The sequence below is a fragment of the Macrobrachium rosenbergii genome, chromosome 26 (assembly GCF_040412425.1).
Source record: "Macrobrachium rosenbergii isolate ZJJX-2024 chromosome 26, ASM4041242v1, whole genome shotgun sequence".
Lineage (NCBI taxonomy): Eukaryota > Metazoa > Arthropoda > Malacostraca > Decapoda > Palaemonidae > Macrobrachium > Macrobrachium rosenbergii.
The window spans coordinates 1,916,838-1,941,007 of NC_089766.1; the positions used below are offsets into that span (position 1 = coordinate 1,916,838).

The 24,170-nt window shown below is 36.2% G+C and overlaps 1 protein-coding gene across 1 annotated transcript in view; it reads right to left on the reverse strand.

The window, feature by feature from the left end:
* LOC136852679 (multiple PDZ domain protein-like) overlaps window positions 1-24,170 on the reverse strand; it is a 1,083,224-nt gene that overhangs the window by 440,528 nt on the left and 618,526 nt on the right. The window contains 1 exon segment of the mRNA XM_067127591.1: window positions 1,298-1,375. Coding sequence (XP_066983692.1) covers window positions 1,298-1,375 — 78 coding nt within the window.

Below are 24,170 nucleotides of genomic sequence, written 5' to 3' on the forward strand. Positions count from 1 at the left end.
AACGATACGACCCATAACCTCTCAATCAAAGGTCAAAGGTCATTTGCAAGTTCAATATGACATCTCGTTCTGTCATCATAAGTCAGTCTTAGAGGAATCAAGTTTTAACACACAGTATACACACCATAAACAATCAAGTTTTAACACACGAACTATAGACAATCAGGGTTTAACACACGGGAAACAATCATGTATCAAAACACTATAAGCAAACAAGTTTTAAACACATATCAATCAAGTTTCAAAACACACACAATAAGCAACCAAGTTTTAACACACACAATAAACAATCAACTTTTAACTCACACACACACACACAAACAACACATCACTTGAAAACAGCAGTCCCTAAAATCAGTTTTGAAACCCACATTAAACCAGTCACCCCTTGCAAGGAACAGCCCCAGAAACCAGTCTATTTCCTCCATCATAACAAAACACTTCTCAGGTTACCAGGGCGTGAAAATGTCAGGTGAGGAACCTGGTCAGCCCCTGGAAACCAGGTAGAACCAACCACTACCTAGATTTCTCCAAACCAGTCAAACCAGTCATTAAATATGTAACCTGTTAAACCAGTCAGTACCTTCAGCCCCTGGAAACCAGTAAAACCAACCACTCACGTCATCCCTCTCTCAAACCAGTCAAACCTGGAAATCAGTTACCCTAGAAATCTAGTAACCTGTTAAACCAGTCTCTCTCTCCACTCTCAAGTCTCTCCAGTCTCTCAAACCAGTCAAACTACCTTTTCTTTCAACTGTTAAGACAATTTGGTACGTCACACAACACCTACAAAAACAGTCAGTAAAAATCATTACCTAGTAACCTGTTAAACCAGTTACCTGCCAGTCCTACCAGCCCCACTACTAGAAACAAGTCAGTCAGTCCCCAGTCAAAATCAGTCAAACCAGTCAGTACCTAGAAACCAGAAAAAAAACCAGTCATCCCCCTTGAATCCAGTCAGCCCCCAGAAACCAGTCAAACCAGTCAGTACCTAGAAACCAGTCAAATCACTCAGTACCTAGAAGCAAGTCAGCCTCTGGAAACCAGTCAGTACCTTGAAACCAGTTACCTAGTAACCAGTCAAACCAGTCAGTACCTAGAAACCAGTTACCTAGTAACCTGTTAAACCAGTCAGTACCTAGAAACCAGTCAGCCCCTGGAAACCAGTCAACACCTACAAACCAGTCAAACCAGTCAGCCTTAGAAATCAGCCAAACCAGTCAGCACCTATAATCAATCAAACAAGTCAGTCAGTACCTAGTAACCAGTCACCCCCAAAAGAAGCCAGTCTCCTCACCTGTGGGACAGGATAGTGCAGGTGTGCCTCTGTGGTTACAGTGCCAATCTGTACCACTCCAGCCCCAAGGCCACTCTCCTGCAAGACGGAAAATTTATTAGAAAATTCAGTAAAACAAGGATACAAAATTGGGGGGAGAAAAAAGACCAGTTAATAAAATTACACAAATTACACAACGTAATTACACGGTTTATGTACCCGAGACCATTACAAACGAATACAAACTATTACAATTACACTGATGACACAAAGACAGCGATTCAATTTGGGCGGATCACATCAGGTGCACCTTTACCAAACCCAAACACTGAGACCTAATGACGATTGTTCATGAAGGTGGCTCGTTCTGTACAACAATGAGCAACGTTTTTGGCAGAGTCATACCCTAGACAATCGCGTGACACACACACCTTCTGTGTAACCTGAAATACAACCATTTCACAACACTCTAAGAGGTGTTGTTAAAAGTTTTTTTTACAAAGGTTTTCTGTCAAAAATATTTTGCACAGTTTTATGCTTTGAAGGAAACATTTTCAAAGGTTATAAAACATTTTTACAAATGTTTCTATTACAAGTTTTTTTTTTTTGCACAATTTTCTACTTTGTGGAAGAACATTTCCAAGGCTTGTAAACATGTTTACAAATGTTTTCTGTCAAAACATGTTTACACAACTTTCTACATTAGGGGAAAACATTTCCGAAGGTTTATATTTTCCCAAGTATAACTTTTCTATTCCACCATAAAAGCGTACAACAGAATTTGATAAAAAAAAAAATCCAACTTGAAGACATATCGACACTCAAACGTTTCCAACAGACTCAGAAACAAACGTTTTCGACCACAAACAACACAAACTAACCTCGATCTGAATTTCTGGACAAAAATATTAGTAACAAAAAGATGCTTAATTTTTCTTTAGGATCTCTTACAAAATTTACAAATAAAATATAAAATAAATAAAAATATAAGTAACTTGAGTTTCTCATTTACAGGTGTTCTAAATAAATGAAATTATCACTTAATTGGTTGTCTTAAAAAGTGTGTAAATTGTAAGTGAATATATGTATATATGTATGTATGATGTATGTATGAAAATATATATGTATAGTATGTATACGTGAAGTTTATGCATGTATGTATGTATATATGTAATGAAAGTGTATATATGTGTATGTATATGTGTGGAAATTGTGTATGTATATATACACATACATACTGTATATATGTATTTATACATATACTTGTATATGTATAAATACACAAATTATATATATACTGTATATGTGTGTGTGCGTGTATGAATCCTACGCATCCTACTAGCCATTCAGATCCCACGAAAAAGAATATATCTCCCAGATCAAAGGAACATCCTTCCTTTCTCCCCACCCCCACCCCCCCCCCCACACACACATCAAGGACCTCTTTGATGGGGGATGGTGAAGGAGGCCATCTTTCAAGAAGTCCTTTTGAAGTTTACTAGAGGATACTGAAGAAAGTGAAAGAACACACCGTCCCTTTTATTTATTTATTTCTCCTTTCTATTTCTCCTTTTCCTATTTACTTTCTTTTTTTTTCGATTTTCTCCTGCCTCCTCCTTCGTCGTTCCTGAAAGAGAGGAATTACGGGAGCGCAATTTCCTAGATGTATCCTAAATGCATCTTAGATGTATCCTAAATGTATCTTTGGTGTATCCTATACGAGTATGTATCCTAAATGTATCATACATGAGTATGTGTCCTAAATGTATCATAGCTGTATCCTATACGAGTATGTATCCTAATTGTATCCTAAATGTATTCTAATTGTATCCTAGATGTATCCTATACAAATATGTATCCTAGATGTATCCTATCAGAGTATATATCTTAACTGTATCCTAAACGAGTATGTATCCTATATGTATCCACAAGTCCTGATTCCTATAAGCTTCCTATTTTCAAGAGTTTAAATTATCCTACCGCTTCAGGTTAAATAAGTTTATTAGGACTCCACTCCCGTCGGCCTCTACCGTAAGCTACAGAACCTACTGTATGTATTATACTTCATGACCATTCATTCATTATACATCATTGTCATCATCATACATTTGATATTAATTCACATTTGTTAACAAAATGTATAATGACACTTATTCATTGTACATAATTTTGTCATACATTCGTCAAATACCTGACATTATAATTCACATTTTTTAGAAAATGTATAATGATATTTATTCATTATACATCATTTATCACACACATTCATCATACACTAGACATCATAATTCACATTCATTTGCAAAACCTATCTTTTTTTATCTATATCATGTAAATGTAACGCCAGTTACCTGTCTCAATCAATCACTAAATCTTCCTCTATAACAAATATTAATTCTTCTAAGATAAAGACTAATATTACTCAAATAACTTCTCTCTCTCTCTCTCTCTCTCTCTCTCTCTCTCTCTCTTTCCTGCAATTCTAAGCCAGTGACCTACAAAAAATGTAAACAGATAGACGGATAAATACAGATATAGAAAGAAAGATGATGATAAGGAGGCACAAAGAGAGAGAGAGAGAGAGAGAGAGAGAGAGAGAGAGAGAGAGAGAGAGAGAGAGAGAGAGAGAGAGAGAGAGAATAAATACAATTTTGAACTAAACTGACAATCACAAATATCAACACCAAAAAGACATGCTAGCATAAAGAGAGAGAGAGAGAGAGAGAGAGAGAGAGAGAGAGAGAGAGAGAGAGAGAGAGAGAGAGAGAGAGAACAAATATAATTTTAAACTAAACACACAATCACCGATATTAACACCAAAATACATGCCTTACACAAAAAAATATTTCCACAAAATATACAATTCAATAAAAACCAACAAATAAAAACCTCCTCTTATATCGCATGACCGAGGAAAAAAAAAAAACCTCAGGTGTGTCAAGTCAAGAGTTTTTTTTTTCTTTAACCTATGTAAGTTTGTCCAGAATGGTTTAAGATCCCGGCGAAAGTTTTTTTAGATTTCGAGAAAAAAAATTTAAAAAATCTCAGTCACCAATTCCGCCCAAAAGCATTACAGAGGTTTTTTTTTCTTTAATATGAGGGGGGAGGGGGCGATATTTCAACCCCCCTAAAAATGAAAGTAAAGAAAAAATTACTTACATATATATATATATATATATATATATATATATATATATATATATATATATATATATATATATATATATATATATATATATATATATATATATATATATATATATATTTATTTTATCGCAACCACAAACAAACACATCGACCATACATGCAGACGAACAAACACAAACACACAATCACAGGATAATTCAACAATTAAATATGAATTTAACAATTTTTAACAATTAAAAACAAATACTAAAACAATAAAAAAATTCCTCCTCAGTTGCATTCTACAAAAGAAAAAAAAAAATACAAAATCTATATCCCATTTTTTCTCGCAAATCGGCCGTCGAGAAATAAGCTAAGAGACGTCTGTCGCTTCTCGAATCAATTGGGATTCGACCGTCGTGACTTGGGAGTGATTGGCGAATTACTGAATGGGGAGGAGAAATCATTTAAAAGCTTCGACTCTGATTGGAGGAGGAGGAGGAGGAGGAGGAGGAGGAGGAGGAGGAGGAGGAGGAGGAGGAGGAGGGGGGGGAACAGGTTTTATATATAGTTTTATTTAATTGAATAATTTTTGTCTATACATATAAATATAATATAAATACACACATATATATACATATATGTATATATATATATATATATATATATATATATATATATATATATATACATATATATATACAATATATATATACAGTATATATATATATAAATATAAAATATATATTCATATATATACATATACATACATAAACATATATAACACACATATATATATATATATATATATATATATATATATATATATATATATATATATATATATATATATATATATATATATATGACAGAAACACATCTCAATACAAATATACTCAAACATAAACAACCAAACAACACAAAATAAATAAAATAAAATAAAACATTCTCAGCACTAACTAGCCATATATAAATATGCACAAACATAAAAAAACATCCATAATATTCACTAACATACATAAATATACACAAATACGTATTTCCCAACACATCACAAAACGAAGAACAATCGCTTTAAAGTTCAGTAAATAAGAGAGAATTAAAATAGAGAAAATAAAGCGAATTAAAAAAGGGAAACTGCCAGTTAACAAGACACTTTTACAAGGCACAATTAGCTCAGTGAATACATTAGCAGCCGCAGGGAGAGAGAGAGAGAGAGAGAGAGAGAGAGAGAGAGAGAGAGAGAGAGAGAGAGAGAGAGAGAGAGAGAGAGAATTTTGCATAGCTACCTTACTTTATACACAGTTAACAAGTATACACACACTATAAGCAAATGTGACTGAGAGAGAGAGAGAGAGAGAGAGAGAGAGAGAGAGAGAGAGAGAGAGAGAGAGAGAGAGAGAGAGAGAGAGAGAGAGAGAGGAATTTGCATAGATACCTTACTTTATACACAACAAGTAAATGCATTAAGCAATGTTATTGAGAGAGAGAGAGAGAGAGAGAGAGAGAGAGAGAGAGAGAGAGAGAGAGGAATTTGCATAGCTACCTTATCTTATACACAATAAGTAAATGCATTAAGCAAATGTGATTGACAGAGAGAGAGAGAGAGAGAGAGAGAGAGAGAGAGAGAGAGAGAGAGAGAGAGAGAGAGAGAGAGAGAGAGAGAGCGTTTTGCAAAAGCAGCTTTCCTTACAATTACAGGTAAACAACATAAAGCGTACACAAAAGCACAACAGAGAGAGAGAGAGAGAGAGAGAGAGAGAGAGAGAGAGAGAGAGAGAGAGAGAGAGAGAGAGAAACCACACAACTTCCAAAGCTGTCATTCCACAACCAATACAACAACAACAATACTTTACACAATTACACAAAAGCACACGACAATAAATACATCGCCACAAAAAAAAAATACTCACAAAAAACATTCAGTTTGGTCTTGAAGTTTTTTTTTAAATTAACGAAACACAATAAATTCTTTTTATAATTAAGAATAATTGGGGTGCTGTTTTTTTCCAAATGGAACTAAATATAAGTTTTTTTTTATATGATTTAAACAAAATTTGAGGACTCTAATGTAATCCGTATATATAATTATTTTTGTTACATAATTCTAAATATCTAATTTAGAATATAATTCATGCTGCCTGATTTTAAAAGGCAAAATAAAATTACAATTAAAATTACATTGTTGTAGTTATAAAATTATAATTACCATAACGTAACAAAATTACATCTGGCAATTATAAAATTACAGTTACCATAATTTGATAAAATTATATTATGGTAACTATAACACAAAATAAAGTTATATTATGAATACAACACAAAACAACTCTCTATTAATGTTAGCATTAATTTTGGCGAAAGTAATGTATGCCAATTCCCAAAATAATAATAATAATAATAATAATAATAATAATAATAATAATAATAATAATAATAATAAAAATATTTTCGGTTCGCCTCATCTTAATATTCCATTAAGGCCTAATTAATATGCAGTTGGAAGTAACGGAAAGCACCAGCCGTCTTCGCTTCTACAACTCATTAAAATAAAATAGAAAATGAAGTGTTCCATCCACTGTTTAATCTCCTCTCATTCTCAAAGGCGAAGATGTGGGGCTTAATTAGCAGATCCTTCGATTATGCAAATGAGGAGAGACGCATCCGCCGTAACGTTTGTCGCATCCTGCATCTCCAGGTCCTTGCTGAGACCGTATCTATTCCAGGATTCTGCGGTCTTTGGGAGGGTACCGTCAGACTCCCAGCACTTGGGAGTCTTTGGATTGTATCATTTACTTGCAGCATTCCAGGGTCTTCGGCTGGCACCATCAACCTTCCAGGACTATCAGGTCTTTGGTTGGTACCATCAATCTTCCAGCACTCCAGAGTCTTTGGCTGGTATCATTAATCTTCCAGCATTCCAGGGTCTTTGGCTGGTACCATTTATCAGGTCTTTGGTTGGTGCCCAATCTTCCAGCACTCCAGAGTCCATCAAATCTTCCAGCATTCCAGGGTCTTTGGCTGGTACCATCAACCTTCCAGGACTATCAGGTCTTTGGTTGGTGCCATCAATCTTCCAGCACTCCAGGGTCTTTGATTGGTATCATTAACCTTCCAGCATTCCACGGTCTTCGGCTGGTACCATCAACCTTCCAGGATTATGAGGTCTTTGGTTGGTACCATCAATCTTCCAGCACTCCAGGGTCTTTGATTGGTACCATTAATCTTCTAGCATTCCAGGGTCTTTGGCTGGTATTATTAATCTTAAAGCATTCCTGGATATTTAACTGGTATCATCAATCTTCCAGCATTCCAGGGTCTTTGATTGGTATCATTTATCTTCCAGCATTCCGGGGCCTTCGGTTGGTACCATCAACCTTCCAGGATTATGAGGTCTTTGGTTGGTGCCATAAATCTTCCAGCACTCCAAGGTCTTTGGCTGGTACCATTAACTTTCCAGCACTCCAGGGTTTTTGGCTGGTACCATTAATTTCCAGCATTCTGAGGTGTTTTGTTGATATCACCAACCTTCCAACATTCCAGGGTCTTTGGCTGTTATCAACATTTTCCAGCATTCCAGGGTTTTTGGCTGGTACCATTAATTTCCAGCACTCCAGGGTCTTTGGCTGGTACTGTCAATCTTCCAGCACTCCAGGGTCTACGGCTGGTACTGTCAGTCGTCTAGCATTCTGAGGTCTTTGGCTGGCACCATCAATTTCCAGCCATCCAGGGTCTTTCGCTGGTACCATTTTCTTCCTGGATTCTGTGGTCCGCGTCTTTCATACCTCCTCAGTTCCAGTCACTGACTGACATCTCTCTTTCTCCTCCGAAGGGAATTCCATGATTCCTGCCACCTCCAAAACTCGTCATTACTCCAATTCCTTTTCACTCCCGTCCCTCTCGCGCTCTGCAGACATGGACTCCAATTTCCGAGATCCTGTACACACACACACACTCCTGTGATGAAATCCTTCCGCAGTCCTCCTCCTCCTCCTCCTCCTTCATTTTTCCATCCAACCCTCTGGAAGGATGGAGGGGGGAAAGGGGTCCTTAACCCTCCCCCCGCCCTTCCAGGATGCTACTGCTACCTCGATCTCAATTAAAAGTTCATTTCTGCACGTTGGCGCCAACTCATGCATTATAACCGGGTTTCTTGTTAACTTAAAGTTGAAATTTCGCTTCGAGGAGTTTTCTAGTTTTTTTTTTTAATGGTCGTTACTTGCTTGAATAAAAATACTCCATCCTTTTTTTGGGGGGGAGGGAGGAAAAGGATGTTGGGGGGAGCCAATCATTTAAGGTTTAATCGCTTGGGTTTTGGGAATATTCAGTCGCATAAAATCTTTATCGACGTTTTAAAAAATGTTAATTGATATCATTATCAACAAACATCAAATGTTCTTGAGTTTGACGACTAATGTAAAGCATCGAAAACGCCCATTTCATGGTGAATACAATCACCATTACCGTCACTATCAATAACAGTCTTCCTGTGATGAGAAGGACGATTGAGAGTATAAAACAGTGGTCTCATCATTAGCACAGAGATTTGGCGCATCAAAAGTTACCTCCAATAAACTCCAGTATTTACGTCGGGGAATAAACTGTCTTAGGCATTAGGCAGGGTAAAGCTGCAGGAGGAAGAGAGGGAGAGTGAGAGGAAGAAGACTGGATTGGGGAGGGAGGGGGGGGAGGAGGAGGAGGAGGAGGAGGAGAGAAGAGGGAGAGTGGATTAGGGGAGAGGAGAAGGAGGAGGTGGATGAGGGGAGATGGAGAGTGAGGAGTGAGAGGGAGAAGAAGAGGAGAGTAGATTAGGAGGGAGGAGGAGGAGGAGGAGGAGGAGGAGGAGGAGGAGGAGGAGAGGAGGAGAGAGAGAGAGAGAGAGAGAGAGAGAGAGAGAGAGAGAGAGAGAGAGAGGGTACGGAAGATTGGATTAGGAAGAGGAGGAGAAGACGAGGAAAGGGAAGAGAGAGAGAGAGAGAGAGAGAGAGAGAGAGAGAGAGAGAGAGAGAGAGAGAGAGAGAGAGAGGTCTATCATGCAGGTAATCGGGTCATTTGCTTGTTTGCTGGTAATGAATTCCATTTCGCGGATATTGCGAAGGGTAGGTTTAAGCCCCGGCCAAAACGATTGATTGATTCGAATTAATCATGAGAATTTCGGAATTCTGACGGCTGGGTCGAGACGTGTTTGATTCGTGTTTTTTTTTTTTTTTTCTCCCGGGGAGGGTGGGGTGCTGGGGGGGCGGGGATCCCCAATAAGGCCAGCACGCCCTTCTAACATCACGGGAAAAGATGCGGTGAATTCTTGACAGTGTATTTCTTTATTTGCTTTTCCTCAATAATTTTGTTTTTTACTTACTAATTCTCCTCTTTATTGGGGGGCGGAGCCCCCAATAAGGCCTGCTGGTCCTTCCAACACCAAGAGAAAAGATGCGATGAATTCTTTGCATTTTTAAAAATGTTTTTCTTATTAATTCTCCTACTTTGAAGACGGTGAAACCTAGCTCTGACAACTGTAATGAATTAGATACAGCAATTCCGCTGTATTCCTTCACATTTCTCTGCAATTCCTGAATTCTATAAGATACACGTTCCTCGGGGGCGTGGAGAAAGGGACTTCTTACCTATTTAAAATATCCACAAGACATACACAACCCCTCACAGTGATTTCTGATGTCACAAACAAACAGTGACATATCTTGTAATAATTTCTGATTTCACAAACGAACAGTGACATGAATTGTAATACTTTCTGATTTCACAAACGAACAGTGACATGAATTGTAATACTTTCTGATTTCACAAACAAACAGTGACATGAATTGTAATAATTTCCGATTTCACAAACAGTGACATGTCTTGTCATAATTCCTGATTTCACAAACAGTGACATGTCTTGTAATATAGAATAAATTGAAAATTCCTTTAAACAAACACAGTCAACTTTTGTAAGACACAATAAACTCAACATGTCTTTACTGATGTTATAAACACTACAACAAGTCTTACATATGCATAATTGGGCTGTCAACCATATCATCAATAATAATAACATAACACAACTATTAGTTTCTTGCAGTTTCGTTTGATAACAAGAGTATTACGATTCCATGAAAAGATAATATTCACTATATTTATGTTGCTACGAAAAGATAATCAGTATTCTACAGACATAAAATACATTAACCACAAAAATAGACACGTTTCATAAACTTAGACTAAATATATGACATATTAAAAGACAAAAACATGTCTTGAGACACAGTCTAAAGTCACCAAACAAACACACGAGCATAACACACATACGAGGAAGCTTACGACCTCTGTTCATGAAGGTGCTGTATTCCCACCGCCCCCCCCACAAGGAACTTCTGAAGGGCGCGCACGCAACAACAATAATTTAATGAACTTCTCTCGGCTAGATGTTTTGGGGGGAGGGGGAGGGGAGGGGGAGGGCAATCACATGGCAATACCCGGACCAAAGTTACACAGTTATTGCTGAGACTGACAGACCAAATGGCCTCAGGTCGTAAACATTCCCAGAGACACGTAACAAGTTTGGCAGTACTTGGAAAAGGAATGAATTTGATTTCTTGTATATATTATCTTTAAATGCAATTGACAATATGTATACATAATACACAAATAAGTATAGATATATATATACACATATATTAATAACAAGACCTCATTTAAACACAATAATGCCTAGCAGAGATTTTAATTCCAAAAAGTAACAAGCTTTCAAGGACTTTCTGCCCTCATCGTCTGGTAGCCGTTTTTTACGGCTACCAGACAATGAGGGCAGAAAGTCCTTGAAATCTTGTAACTTTTCTTAATAAAAATCTCCATTAGATGCCATCCTGTTTAAATGAGATCTTGTTATGAACTGTACTGATAAACAGAATAACTGTGCAAGTGATCATTTTCCCTTACATAACACACAGCATAACATACCATTAGTTCTCAAACTACAAAACAGTATACTGTAATATTACCCTAGCAATAAGTCAGTTCACATAACAACAAGTAATTTAATTCCAGTGCTTTGAACATTACAAAATAAAACAAGCAAATAATGCGCCGAAATTCCTTCGGCGCAACCGAGTTTTCTGTACAGCTGCTACAGCGTATAATCAAGGCCACCGAAAACAGATCCATCTTTCGGTGGCTGTATGAGCATCGGCCCATGAAACTTTAACCACGGACCGGTGGTGGCCAATCCTATATCGCTGCCAGGAGCACGATTATGGCTAAACTTTAACCTTGAATAAAATAAAAACTACTAAGGCTAGACGGCTGCAATTTGGTATTATTGATGACTGGAGGGTGGATGATCAACATACCAATTTGCAGCCCTCTAGCCTCAGTAGTTTACAATAGTTTCCATTTACAGAAAACCAACTAGTTTGTGAACGCTTCAACAGACTATCCCATAATACCTTAGAATAGTTTACTACAAAGAATACCTTTTAAGCTTCACACACTGCAACCTGTTCACAATAGTTTATGATTCGATCAATCTCCTATTTCTATCCGTCTATATCATTTCCTTTCCTCCTAAATTTTCACAGTAGGCTTAGCCCACTGGGCCAACAGACCTATAGGCCTACCCTCGTCCAATTAAAGTAGGACTGCGACGGCAAAAAAAAAAATTAAAGAAAAAAATAAAGCTTTAAAATAAAGAGTGAAACATTGTCAAATGAGAATTTGAACGCGTTATGTCGTCAGGGATATTGCCTTTCACTTCAAAAGAAGATTTTCATAAAACGTGTATGAGAGAGAGAGAGAGAGAGAGAGAGAGAGAGAGAGAGAGAGAGAGAGAGAGAGAGAGAGAGAGAGACGTAAATTGTCCGTGTTATTGGCCCTCGACATACAATCTTGAGGCTGACCTCACAATACTGGTGCGAGCTGCAGATGTGGTTTTCTTACAACAGAGAGAGAGAGAGAGAGAGAGAGAGAGAGAGAGAGAGAGAGAGAGAGAGAGAGAGAATTTAGTTAAACTGGCAGAGTGTAAAGTTAGAACGTAATTATGACTAAGATATGGAAGTTCAAAAACTCAGCTCGAGAGAGAGAGAGAGAGAGAGAGAGAGAGAGAGAGAGAGAGAGAGAGAGAGAGAGAGAGAGAGAGAGAGAGAATGAAATTGGGGGATTTTCCTTACGTATCCAGGGTCAAAAAATCTCAACGATTAAAAATCTAAAACCTTTAAAAATAACTCTGATAAATGTTGACAATTGGTTAAAAACCTTGATATATATATATATATATATATATATATATATATATATATATATATATATATATATATATATATATATATATATATATATACCCTTTGAAAGTGACAGCATCAATAGTTATACATTGGCAACTTTGCAAATCGCCCTCCAATTTAACAATTATTTTTATAACTCAACTAAACACAATTCCCACACACATATATCATCCCTACAACATTCACAACACACAAAAACATTTTACATAAACATTTCCCATCTACGACCAAATATCATACCTCGAAAAAACGTTTGTTCGCCCAAAAGAGTTTGTCCCCCCCAAAAAAGGGTTCCCCAAAAAATTGTCCCCAAAAAAGTTTGTTCCCGAAAAAAAAGTGTCCCCCTAAAAGTTTGTCCCCTAAAAAAGCTTGTCCCCCCAAAAAACGTTTTCCCCAAAAAAGTTGGTCCCCAAAAAAAGTTTTTCCCCCAAAAAAAGTGTCCTAAAAGAAGTTTATCCACCAAAAAAACGTTTGTCCCCCCAACAAAAGTCCGTCCCTCGAAAAAACGTTCGTCCCCCAAACGTTGTTGACAACGCGAAAAAAAAGGTTCAAACGCACTGGTGCGTGACGAGGCTTGGATATGCAATTATTATCATTACCAATACCATTAGCTTTATCAATAACCCGTAACTACAAAAATAAGTACAATGCACAATTAGGCCGCAGATGAGCTTAACATTATTTGTTAAAAATTGTTCTTTTTTGCGAGGTTTCAAAGGGTTTCTGGTAATTCCATAAACACTGTTCCTGTAATAACTGTATTATTGTCGATGATTGTGTCTGCGTTAGGAAGGTAAAAAAATAACTATTTTTGTTGGCTGTGCTTGTGTAATTATATCCATGCAAGCAATAACACACACACACACACACACACACACACACACACACATATATATATATATATATATATATATATATATATATATAATAATCAATATATGTGTGTGAATAATCAACAATCATGTGTGGAACAGAAATAAATTTCTGACTCACACCAGGATCGAACGCAGGTCTTTCAATTGACAGACACGACCGCTGCCAAATTGTGTGGCCTGGTTGGTAGCAGTCTTGTCTTTCAATTGAAAGACCTGGGTTCGATCCTGATGTGAGTCAGAAATTTATATATGTATATGTATCAATAAAAGTACAAACATTCTGGACCAATTACCGAATAATAATATAGTAACAACAACAACCACAATAATAATAATAATAATAATAATAATAATAATAATAATAATAATAATAATAATAATAATAACAATACCAAACCGTAATTCGTCAGTCGGGTCCTGTGTATAAAATTATTACCCTGGCTTTTCACTAATACTGTTTACCCCACATACATTTTTTTTTATAAAGTTCTGAGTCAAAATCATTTACATTTGAAGCTACGATTCTCTCTCTCTCTCTCTCTCTCTCTCTCTCTCTCTCTCTCTCTCTCTCTCTCTCTCTCTCTCTCTCCTGCTGAGTTTTGAACTTCCATCTCTCAGTCATAATTACGTTCTAACTTTACACTCTGCCAATTTTGCTACCTAACTGGACTCTCTCTCTCTCTCTCTCTCTCTCTCTCTCTCTCTCTCTCTCTCTCTCTCTCTCTCTCTCTCTCTCTCTCAAATCCCATTACCCTCCTTTGAGCACGGCTGGCCTTGATCATCCTGGGATGGGATAGGGATTTGGGAAAGGGGGGGAGGGGGTGAAGTACACCTCTAAGGGGAGGGGAGGGCGGTAGGGGATAGGGATTTGCGAAAGGGGGAACTAGTGAATTGGCAACCAGGGTTATCCATAGAGTTGCCAGTTTGCCTAAATGTTATACAAAAACATTAGGAGCATCAACAGACTAAACATTTTATGTAGAAATAATACATTTCTTATTATTATTATTATTATTATTAGGATTCACATGATTCATTCAAATATGGACAGGACTTGTTACATACATGTCTCTTACATGTTTCTGATCTGTCTCATACATGTCTCATACAAGTTTTGCACGGCTCAAACATGTCTCATACATGTTTCCTCTTCAAAAATTACATTACTCTTTAAGAGTAATGCTATTATTTTCATTAAAGAGTCACATGATTCACTCAAATATTCACAGGACAAATTGTATACATGTTTCAAACATGTTTCACTTATATCATACATGTTGCATACATTTTTCAAACTTGTCTCATACGTTTTTACATTTCTCATACATTCCTCATATACATAAATTTAATCCTGATTCGAAAATATCCAAAACAAGTTGCATACATATTTCATACATGTTGCATACATGCTTCACACACGTCTCATACATGTTTTATACATCTCTCCTACATATTTCATACATTCCTCACATACATCGATTTAATCCTAACTAAAATAACCAAAACATATCTCTTGCTATTCATGTCATGCTCTTGCAATTTCTAAAGCAGATGCAACTTATCCCACGCCACGCACACACACACGCACACACACGCGCGCGCGCGGATATTGCGTGCGCACACTCACGCAAACACCTAGCAACTCCCAGCAGCCGTCGGTCTCACACAAGGCGGAGCTTTAACCTTCAACACCTGGCTGTATTTACACCTTTCTGCACCACCGCCCTCAGAATCCCAGCACAGGTAGGAAGAAGGACTTCGAATTTAAATCAATTTCTCTTCTCTCTCTCTCTCTCTCTCTCTCTCTCTCTCTCTCTCTCTCTCTCTCTCTCTCTCTCTCTCACCTTAAGCAGAATCAATCTTTCTGTCACCTGAATCAGTCAGTCAGTCAGTCAGTCAGTCTCTCTCTCTCTCTCACCTTAAGCGAAATCAATCTTTCTGTCACCTGAATCAGTCAGTCAGTCTCTCTCTCTCTCTCTCTCTACTTAAGGGAAAATGGCAAAATTCTAATGAATTTACTATTAATGTGTGTCATTAAAATTCATTTCTTCTCCTTCTCGACCAGTTGTTAGCTCTCTCTCTCTCTCTCTCTCTCTCTCTCTCTCTCTCTCTCTCTCTCTCTCTCTCTCTCTCTCTCTCTCTCTATACTTAAGGAAAATGGCAAAATTCTAATGAATAACTACTAATGTGTGTCATTAAAATTCATTTCTTCTTCTCGACTAGTTGTTAGCTCTCTCTCTCTCTCTCTCTCTCTCTCTCTCTCTCTCTCTCTCTCTCTCTCTCTCTCTCTCTCTCCACAACCCACACAATCTGCAAATTTCCAAACTCTAAATATTTTCGTTCCCCGAAGACACGAACCGAACTTTCTCTATCTGTATGTTTGTCTGTCAGTCAGTCGGTCTTCCATTCCCCCTCCAGGGACGAAACCTGAGACAGATACGGAGAGAGAGAGAGAGAGAGAGAGAGAGAGAGAGAGAGAGAGAGAGAGAGAGAGAGAGAGAGATTCGTCTTAACTTTACCCAATTAAGGGGCGGTTTTGAGTTCAAAGGTGAGCCTCGAGTTAGTTCCAATCTTTAAGAAGTTGTCTACCTTGAGGGCACCCAGTCTATGGGATTGGTTTAACCTGCCAATTATGAATGAGGGGAGACAGAAGGAATGGAGATACATAAGATACGAGAGGAAAGGGAACTGGAGATACATAAAGAATGAGGGGAAACAAACCTAAAGATACATAATAATGGCCCAGTCTATGAGTGAGGGGAGACAGGGAATGAAGATACACAAAGAATGAGGGGAAAGGGAACTGGAGATACATAAAGAATGAGGGAACCAAAACAAAACTAAAGATACATAATAAGGATCCCCAGTCTATGAGTGAGGATAAACAGAAGGAATGGAGATATATAAAGAATGAGGGGAAAGGGAACTGGAGATACATAAAGAATGAGGGGAAACAAAACTAAAGATACATAATAATGGTCCCCAGTCTATGAGTGAGGATAAACAGAAGGAATGGGATACATAAAGAATGAGGGGAGAGGGAACTGAAGATACATAATGAGGCAAACATGAACCGGAGATACATAAAGAATGTGGAAAACATAAACTGAAGATAAATGAGGCGAAAGATAACCTAAGATACATAAAGAATGAGGCGGAAGAATGAACTGGGGATACATAAAGAATGAGAGAAACAAGCACTGGAGATACATCAAGAATGAGGAGAAAGGGAACTGGAGATAAATAGAGAACAAGAGAAAACGGGACAAAGGATACATAAAGAAAGAAGGAAAGGAAAATGAAGATACATAGAGAATAAGAATAACAGGAGAACTGGAAACATAATAATAATAATAATAATAATAATAATGGTGATATTAAATACCTAGGGTAATAGCCACACCACAAAGAATAATAGACACGAAAGTAAATAATAATAATAATAATAATAATAATAATAATAATAATAATAATAATAATAATAATAATAATAATAACTTTTCCAACCACTTTGCATTCACATGGCAAACGGAAAGGCCTTTATAACAGAATATTCCCAAGTTCAAAGGATACACAGAAATTGCGCCATTTGCACGTTCATGATCAAAAGCCTGGCTCTCTCTCTCTCTCTCTCTCTCTCTCTCTCTCTCTCTCTCTCTCTCTCTCTCACACACACACACACACATAGACACACAAACATACACAGGTACACCATACTTTTATTTTGTCATAATATTATAGAGTGACATAGAATGTTTTCATGGTTGCTTTCTCTCTCTCTCTCTCTCTCTCTCTCTCTCTCTCTCGTCTGTGTATGTGTGTGTGTTTGTTTGTTTGTGAGTCTGCGCGCCCGCATGAACGCACAATCTTCTTCTTCTTCTTCAGAATCCAACTCTATAACCGAACAAAATTCTCGAAATCTCCAAATCCTGAATTTACATACTGGGAGAGCATCCTAGGCAAGATATCCTCTCTCTCTCTCTCTCTCTCTCTCTCTCTCTCTCTCTCTCTCTCTCTCTCTCTCTCTCTCTCTCTCTCTCTCTCTCTCTCTCTCTCTCTTCCTTCCTTATATATACAGCGGGGTGTGTGTATATCCAGCACCAGACGGCGACAGACTATTTTTCATTCGTTTTCCTAGATTTACCAAATTCAATTTACGCGTGAGGCTCCATCCACCGCAGGTAGAAATACATTTTTCAGTTCATTTATTCTGTATGTCTGCATACGCACGCATATGCACACACGCGCGTGCGCACACACATATATATGTGTCTACATATATACATATATGTATATCTATACATATATATATATTTTTTAATACGCCAACCTCTGCCAAATTAAAAACACAAGATACTCCTCTCTCTCTCTCTCTCTCTCTCTCTCTCTCTCTCTCTCTCTCACACACACACACACACACACACACACACATATATATATATATATATATATATATATATATATATATATATATATATATATATATATATATATATATATATATATATATATATATATATATATATAAAATACAATCGACATTTCCCAAAATCAGAACACAAACCCTTCTCAAATACAACCTCTGCTCTCTCTCTCTCTCTCTCTCTCTCTCTCTCTCTCTCTCTCTCTCTCTCTCTCTCTCTCTCTCTCTCTCTCTCTCATTCAAAATCTAAAAAAAAAGGGAGAACTTGATAGCCTGAGGGGGGATGGGAGATAGAAATTCCCATGGAATATAAACCTTGCTTCTTTTTTTTACCTTTTTTTTTTATTTCACCTTTTCAAGGAATCTCACTTGGTCTCTATAGCAAAGGTCCCCTTGGGGATAAGGGGAGCTCCCCTTAGGGGGCCTTAAGGGGAATAGAAAATGTTGTTCGGATTCCATAGAGAAAAAATATAAAGAATTATGTATATAAGTTTTGTATGTCTGCCCGAAGGGAAGTTCCTAGCTGTAACTGTGGAACTGTCTACGTATCTCTTAAGGTATCTGGGAAGAGATCATCATACAAAGATACACAGAAGTATACCCATACACACACAAAGTACACACATACACAAATACACATAGACGTAAGTATAGTCACAAATACACATAGAAGTATTCACATACGCAAATACACGTAGATGTATTCACACACAAATACACACACAAGTATTCACATACACAAACACACATAGACGTATGCATACACAGAAGGATTCACTCACAAATACACAGACGTATACACATACACAAATACACACAGAAGTATACACACACAAACCCGGCGCAATAGTTTTCTTTTACAGAAACTAAAAATGCCATTATTTTATAATTGGTAAATATATATATATATATATATATATATATATATATATATATATATATATATATATATATATATATCTATATATATATATATATATATATATATATATATATATTAACAATTAAAACCTTAATGTAATAAAAATCAACGCTGAAACTCTACAGCAATAAAGGTTAACGAAAATTACCCCGCTGGGACCCATTTACCTATAAATGAGATGCAGGAGGGGGGGTCGTTTCCCCCTTCTGAAGAGAGAGAGAGAGAGAGAGAGAGAGAGAGAGAGAGAGAGAGAGAGAGAGAGAGAGAGAGAGAGAGAGAGAGAAATAATTTAGGGTTTATTCTTTTACATTCTTACTATCTCCTGGTTGCCACTCCCCCCTTTTTCTCTCTATGGGTAACAGAGAGAGAGAGAGAGAGAGAGAGAGAGAGAGAGAGAGAGAGAGAGAGAGAGAGAGAGAGAGAGAGAGAGAGTTTATATTGCATACTACTTCTTCTTCTCCTTCCTTCTTACCTACCATCTCCTAGATATCCCTCTCCTCTTTTCCCTCTGCTGAGAGAGAGAGAGAGAGAGAGAGAGAGAGAGAGAGAGAGAGAGAGAGAGAGAGAGAGAGAAAAAAAGCCTTTAGTTATATACAACAGCAGGCAGATTCCATATAGCAACACACTATAGCAGGTACCTCTCTCTCTCTCTCTCTCTCTCTCTCTCTCTCTCTCTCTCTCTCTCTCTCTCAATTAGTAAGGTGTCCCAAGGTATCCAGGTGTCAATTTATCTAGCCGACCGTAGCGTCTATGGGGACAGCCCCAGACCGTAGGAAGGCGACATTTGAAGGTCTTCTTCAGAGCGAGAAGGGGGAAGGAACTTCAAACAAATTTCAAACAATTTCAAACTCCTAAATATCAAACACGCTTCGGGGAAAGGGCAGAGTATATGATTAAGAGGTAGGTTGAGGTACTCAAACTATAAAGGGGAAAAGGGGTAATTATAATTGTTTCGTCAGGACGGGAGTTTCAAACAGTTTCAAACAACTTCAAACTGTCGAGACCAATAGGTACTCAAACTTCTAAACATCAAACACGTCTCTGAGAACAGACAGAGGATATAACTAAAGGTAGGTTGAGGGAATGAACTTCAAACTATAAAGGGAAAAAAAAGGGTAATTATAATTGTTTCGTGAAGAGGGTTCAAACACGTTCAAACTAGACCAATTCAAGGTCAAATATATTATAACTGTTTCGTGATATCAGTTCAAACGATTTCAAACTATGCCATTTCAGTCAAACATATAATGTGGGTACTTCAAACAATTTCACACAAAGCGGAAACTAACCAAAATTGGTTGAATTGGGGAGTTCAAACGCCCTCAAACTGATAGCTCAAACCACTCCAAAGTAGAGGGCCTCAACACAAAGCAGAATTTACAAATCTCCAGTCACTTTCAAACCATGACAAGTAAAAAAAGCGCCGAAGTTCCTTCGGCGCAATCGAGTTTTCTGTACAGCGTATAATCAAGGCCACCGAAAACAGATCTATCTTTCGGTGGTCTCGGTAAATGCTGTATGAGCCGCGGTCCATGAAATTTTAACCAGGGCCCGGTGGTGGCCTGGCCAATATCGTTGCCAGAAGCACGTTTAGGACTAACTTTAACCTTAAATAAAATAAAAACTACTGGGGCTAGAGGGCTGCAATTTTGTACGTTTGATGACTGGAGGGTGGATGATCAACAAACTAATTTGCAGCCCTCTAGCCTCAGTAGTTTTCAAGATCTGAGGGCGGACAGAAAAAGTGCTGACGGACAAGGCAAAGCCAGCACAATAGTTTTCTTTTCCAGAAACCTAAAAAATGAAAATAAATAAAAAAATAAAAAAATTATTCTGATAATTTCAATAAAATGAAAAAATCTATGAAATTTGCCAATTTGCAACTTCAAACAATTTCAAACTACAAACCTAAACAATTCACAGAATAGAAAACACCTCACCATTTTTTTTATTAGGATAAACGACATGAAAAATATATTCTAATTATCATTCGCAAGAGAATACAATTTATTTCATGCGTCGGAATTCATAAATTCCGAAAATTCCAGAGCAAAAATAAAATATGGACTCGTGGGAATATTCAAAAAATAAAAATTAACTCATGGGAATATTCAAACTTGCTTTTCGATCCAATGGAATGGAATTATTCAAGCGAGTTTTACACTATAAAGGGAAAAATGAATGGAATTATATATAACAATGACCATATATATATATATATATATATATATATATATATATATATATATATATATATATATATATCTATATGCAAACTGTATCTTTTTGTTTTGCAATATATATATATATATCTGACTAAACTGTATTTTTTGTTTTGAACAAATATATATACAAACAATATATATATACACGAATATGTATATGTATAAGTACAGTTTTATGTATGTGTATGAATATTTAAATATAAATATATATATATATATATATATATATATATATATATATATATATATATATATATATATATATAGAGAGAGAGAGAGAGAGAGAGAGAGAGAGAGAGAGAGAGAGAGAGAGAGAGAGAGAGAGAGTGGAGACTTCAAACCAGTGAACCAAAGCTATATCTGACACTTTCGAGAGAGAGAGAGAGAGAGAGAGAGAGAGAGAGAGAGAGAGAGAGAATTTTCTCTAACCTACAGCTTTTTCCCTTGAACTACGAACCTTTCTATTCTAACCTTCCTTCCTTTCTCTTTTTTTTTGTTTTGAGAACTTTCTCTTTTTTGTGGATGAAAGTACACGTGGGAAATTTCCTTACTTTTCTTAACTGTTTGTTTTTGTAACGACTATTTTTAATGGTGGGAATGGACTGAGAGAGAGAGAGAGAGAGAGAGAGAGAGAGAGAGAGAGAGAGAGAGAGAGAGAGAGAGAGAGTCTCTCTCTTTCTCTCTCTTCGCTTAAGGGTTTTGACAAGAGCACTTATCCATTTCGTAACCTCGGTTAAGTTACTGTCCTAACAACAGCGATAATTGCTGTGTTACGGATATCATTCACAGAGAGAGAGAGAGAGAGAGAGAGAGAGAGAGAGAGAGAGAGAGAGAGAGAGAGAGAGAGACCCCGGTCAGACCTCCATACTTGAATTATCTTCCGATGCTTCTCTCCATCTTTATCAACTTTTTTCTCACTCCGTATTTCCACTAATTTCCGTCTTGTTCATTTATTATTTATCTCTTCTCCCCCTTTTATTCTTATTTTCTCGCTTCCTCCAACTTCTTCTTCGTCCTTTAGCTAATTAAGGGGAGTTTTTTTTTTTAAATCATGGATAATTAATCGGAATTGAGGTAATACTTTCTTTCTCATACGAAGGGTGAAAGGATATATATATATATATATATATATATATATATATATATATATATATATATATATATATATATATATATATATATATAATATACAATTCTGAAATCTAATTATGCATAATCATGCTACCCAGATTCCCCTTCCCCACTCCCCTACCCGTCCCTAACCCCCTCTCCTCAAGACCCAACCGAGAAAAGATGAAAAAAAAAAAAATAATAACAATAATCTGAACCAACTTTCTTTTTTCCCAAGTCCCGCGCTAAGTCCTACCTAAGTCCTCCCTAAGTGCGGCTTAAGTCGCCCAGAAGGTCATTTCCTAATTTTTCCCCAGAAAAAAAAAAATGTCGTGCTATACTCTTAATTCAATCCGCTGGCTAATAATTCATTTTTTGCCTCATTTGTTAGTGATAATACTGTCTTCATTCATTTACATTTCAGAACATTGGTTAATAATTATTTTTCGCTTCAATTATTAGTGATAATATCTTTATTCACTGGTTAATAATTCTTTTATATTCATTTACTAATGATAATTCTATTCTGATTCATTTATAATTGAAAGTACTTGCTAATAATTCTTTTTGCCTCATTTATCAATGATAATACATTCTTGATTCATTTATAATTCAACGCACTGGAGAATAATTATTTTTCCCTCATTTATCAATGATATATATTCATTTATAATTCAAAGATTCATTTTTAATTCAAATGATAATACAATCTTGATTCATTTATAATTCAACGCACTGGAGAATAATTCTTTTTGCCTCATTTATCAATGATAATTCTATCTTGAGTCATTTATAATTGAAAGTACTTGTTAATAATTCTTTTTGCCTCATTTATCAACGATAATACTACCTACCTCCATGCATAACCCTGTTGCTTACTAAATTACAATACATTCAATTCCGTGTAATTCCGATGTATTAGGTGTTATTTTCCAAACGTAATTCCTGGTTTCACAGTTATTCAATTATTATTCGTAATGCTTCATCCCCTGAATTTGTAATTTTGGGACAAATGATTAATGAGGCAAACTGAATCTTTTTTTTAATGACTCTATCGCCAGAAATTGCTTATGAAATGTACTTCAACAATCCTGATGATTTGTTCATTAAAAGATATTACATTTTGCGTGTTAATTTGATATAACGACATGCGTCATTGGGTAATGATTTGTTTAGGTTTTCCGTTTCATTATACGAACTCTCTCTCTCTCTCTCTCTCATGAAAAGGAAAAAAAGTGTCGACGAGAGAAGTAAAGAAAAAATATCGAATTGGAAATATGTCTCGGAGACCCGGCAGCCAATATTTTCTTTGACGTGAGAAAGGTTACAAGGTTATATATATATATATATATATATATATATATATATATATATATATATATATATATATATATATATATATATATATATATATATATATATATATATATATATATATATATATATATATATACATATATATATATATATATATATACATATATATATATATATATATATATATATATATATATATATACTGATACATATATAAATATATATATATATATATATATATATATATATATATATATATATATATATAAATTTGACAATATTTTGTTAGTATCACAGAACGATCAGAACTTATCAATAAATATCCGTGTAAAAAACTGAATCTGTCCTATTTATTTATATATGTATACCTGTATATTTACATTATACACCCAAGACAACACAATCGCATACATAAATACATGTATACAAATCTACGTCACATTTAAACGCAACATTTTCAGACCTCCAGACGTATTGCGTTGTATCTCTATACACTGCTCACTCCTCGAGAGAGAGAGAGAGAGAGAGAGAGAGAGAGAGAGAGAGAGAGAGAGAGAGAATAATCTCTTCCAGAAGTTTTAAAGCATGGAGAATAAAAATACGGAGAAAGAGAGAGAACGAAA